Source organism: Ictidomys tridecemlineatus, chromosome 3 (assembly GCF_052094955.1).
Source record: "Ictidomys tridecemlineatus isolate mIctTri1 chromosome 3, mIctTri1.hap1, whole genome shotgun sequence".
In the NCBI taxonomy this organism is placed as follows: domain Eukaryota; kingdom Metazoa; phylum Chordata; class Mammalia; order Rodentia; family Sciuridae; genus Ictidomys; species Ictidomys tridecemlineatus.
Genome location: NC_135479.1, coordinates 200,715,039 through 200,717,753, shown reverse-complemented (window position 1 = coordinate 200,717,753; position 2,715 = coordinate 200,715,039). Strand labels below are relative to the sequence as shown.

Sequence of the window (2,715 nt, the reverse complement as noted above, 5' to 3'; positions counted from 1 at the left end):
GATTTTCCAAGCACTAAAAGTTTCTACAAAAAGTTGATTTGCATTTTATGTTCTTCAAAAATTAATCAATGACCACTTGCCCTAGAATATACCCAGTGTTTTAGCAAATATGTGCTATTCCTAAAATTCTAATGTTTCAATAGTTTTGGTAATGTGATAGGTTTTAAATTGGGTTGAACACACAACCATGCAAAGAAGATAAGCAGCTTTATTCCTTCTTTAAATGCAGAGGTGAGGAGGGATTTTAGTGCCATATTTTCTACACAGGAAAATAAATAGGAAAAAACTCCAGGGATAAAGTGTTCTGAACTCCTAATGAAGAAGCATCTTACTGCTGGCATGACTTTTCTTTAGATGGTCATAAAAGAGCAGTATGAGATTCCAAGATTTTCATCTATCCTTCTGAATGTTCGTAATTCATTGATATAGCCTTTGAAATATTTCATCAAAAAAGTCTTCAAGTATCAGATTACTTGAAAGCATATAAAGAGTCACAAGTAGTGCTCTGAATGAAAGTTTCTAGCTATTTTTCTTCATTTCAGGGCTATTCATACTCTTCAACTTGCAGATCATTTTGTTTTAAAAAATGCAATATCACCTAAATATTTATTTTTCCATCTATTGAAGAATTGGTTGACAGTGTCTTATATTTATTTTCTACTTACTATTTTTAAATTGCATTCTAAAGGTTATTTCCAAGCAACTTTAAACTCTATTTATATTATTTTTTAAAAAATAGATCCAAAGTGAAGCTCTGATTTGAAAGCCATAGACCACTCATCATTAGAGTTGACACATACATAAATCACAAAGATAACACATAATCATCTCTACCAGAACTCCTTGCTGCTGGCTCAAAGGTCTTAAGTCAATGTTGATATCTGTGTTTTGGAAACTGTCAAGCACTGTAAGTGGTTTTTGCCTCTTGCTGCACCCATCCTAGGTTCAGTCTTGGCAGTAAATTCCCTCTGTATGAATGACAAATCGATGTTTTAATACTGTTTTGTTTAGTGTGCAGAGGGGGAGTAGAAAGGTAGATGGTGGTAGTGAAGTGAAAAGAAATGGAATTTGTTTTTAAATTTATCCCTAGAAGTGCCAGAAATGTCAACGCACAGCAAGAAAAAACAATATGTTAAATGTCTTCCCCAAATCCTGAAAGTTACAATATGACACCAACACCTGTATAGGTAAGGGTTTTCTTATTTCTCCTGCATGGACATTCTTCCTTTGCATTCTGGTATGGTATGAACATCCTCATCTTTCAGGTCTTAGGTAAAATGTCACTTCTTCAGCTTACTCTAGAGGAGAACAATAAATAAATAAAATAGAAAACCTACTTTTGTGGTTAAATTTCTCTCACATGACTCCAATTTATTTTATTTATAGCTTTCATGATAATCTAAAATTATCATGTTTACAAAATAGACTTATCTACTGTCAGAAATGAGGTCAGGTGCTTTTCTTTCTTTGTTTTTTTTCCATTGTACTCAACAAATTTTACAGTTATAATTTTGCATTTCATTTACATTTTACCATGGGAAAAGATAATATGTCTGTGTAAAACCTTCCTTATAAATTGAAATTTTGCTATGTGTATGTCAAGGTCATTCTCTCTGGGTTGAAAAGAAAAAATCCAAGCTTGGAACCAGTGAAGTTGAAATATGGTTCCTGTGCTTTCATGGTTTTCCAGGAACTGTGGGTTTCCAGACCTATCTATCTGCATCTTTGATCTCACTCTGAAAAGTATTTTCTTAATAGGAAATATATAACTGTATGTCAGCCTTACCTTTGGTTCAGGTCCTACTCAGGACATTTCTGGCTGAAGTTGACATTCATTGACTTACCTATTTTCTTCCAGATTTCTTCAATCACTATAGGTTCTTTGAGTCTTACTTTGCTCCATGAATTAATAACCTTTCTACCTAGTTTCAATTTTTCATTATCATAATCCTCTATGTTTTCTGATTTCAGTAACTCAAAAGGGATTCCCACAGTACTAACTGTATGCTTTACTATAACGAGGATGCCAATCAATCCAGCTCCTTTGTTAAGTACTGGGTTCACATTTGGGCAGATATGTAACCAGAAAACATCCTTTGCTTAGAAATAAAGTAAGTGAATTCAACATATATATCATAAGCTAAGATAAAGAATATCAGCTGAAATTGTGACAAATTAATATCATGGTCATATTATGAACTTTATGCAATGCTACTAGGAATCCAAGCACTCACAAGCAAAATTTAACACATCTGTTCTTAGCTTGTGATGAGGAATGTGCGAATGCTGGAAGTAAAGGAAACAAGTCAAATGAGATTCTAGCCACCTTCTAAAATATAGACCTCTCTTCCAGCTGGTGTGCAGACAGCATGGGAGCCGAGTCAAGCTGGTCAGGATGATCACAGATGTGCAGCTTGCCATCTTCGCCAACAAGGTGGGCATGTCTGTCTTCTTACTTGTGGTTCTCTATCACAAGGTGACCGTCAACAACCCCCGGAAGCAGGAATGAAAGTGGCGCTTTCTCCACCCCAGGGTTTTAGGACACAGTCTGAGGCAAGATAGAGAGTGTGAGTGGCCTTCACATTTCACTTCATCCCTTCTACCCATCACAACATACAAAGCAACCTCACCTGGATTCTTCCAAACAACTTTTATTTCTTCAAAGTCTTCCTTAAGCATAAGGAACAAGAAGCTGCCACTGAATAGGGCCCAGTA

The 2,715-nt window shown here is 35.4% G+C and overlaps 1 protein-coding gene across 1 annotated transcript; it reads left to right on the top strand.

Annotated features, from left to right (window-relative positions):
• The first annotated feature begins 2,395 nt into the window (after positions 1-2,395).
• Positions 2,396-2,509, top strand: LOC101956302 (dolichyl-diphosphooligosaccharide--protein glycosyltransferase subunit 4). Its single transcript, XM_005335391.3, has one exon. It carries the CDS (start codon positions 2,396-2,398, stop codon positions 2,507-2,509), a length of 114 nt encoding a protein of 37 aa, XP_005335448.2.
• Positions 2,510-2,715: the final 206 nt, after the last annotated feature.

Bases quoted from the DNA above. Each gene is read 5' to 3' on its own strand.
- LOC101956302 (XM_005335391.3), top strand. From the start codon at position 2,396: ATGATCACAGATGTGCAGCTTGCCATCTTCGCCAACAAGGTGGGCATG.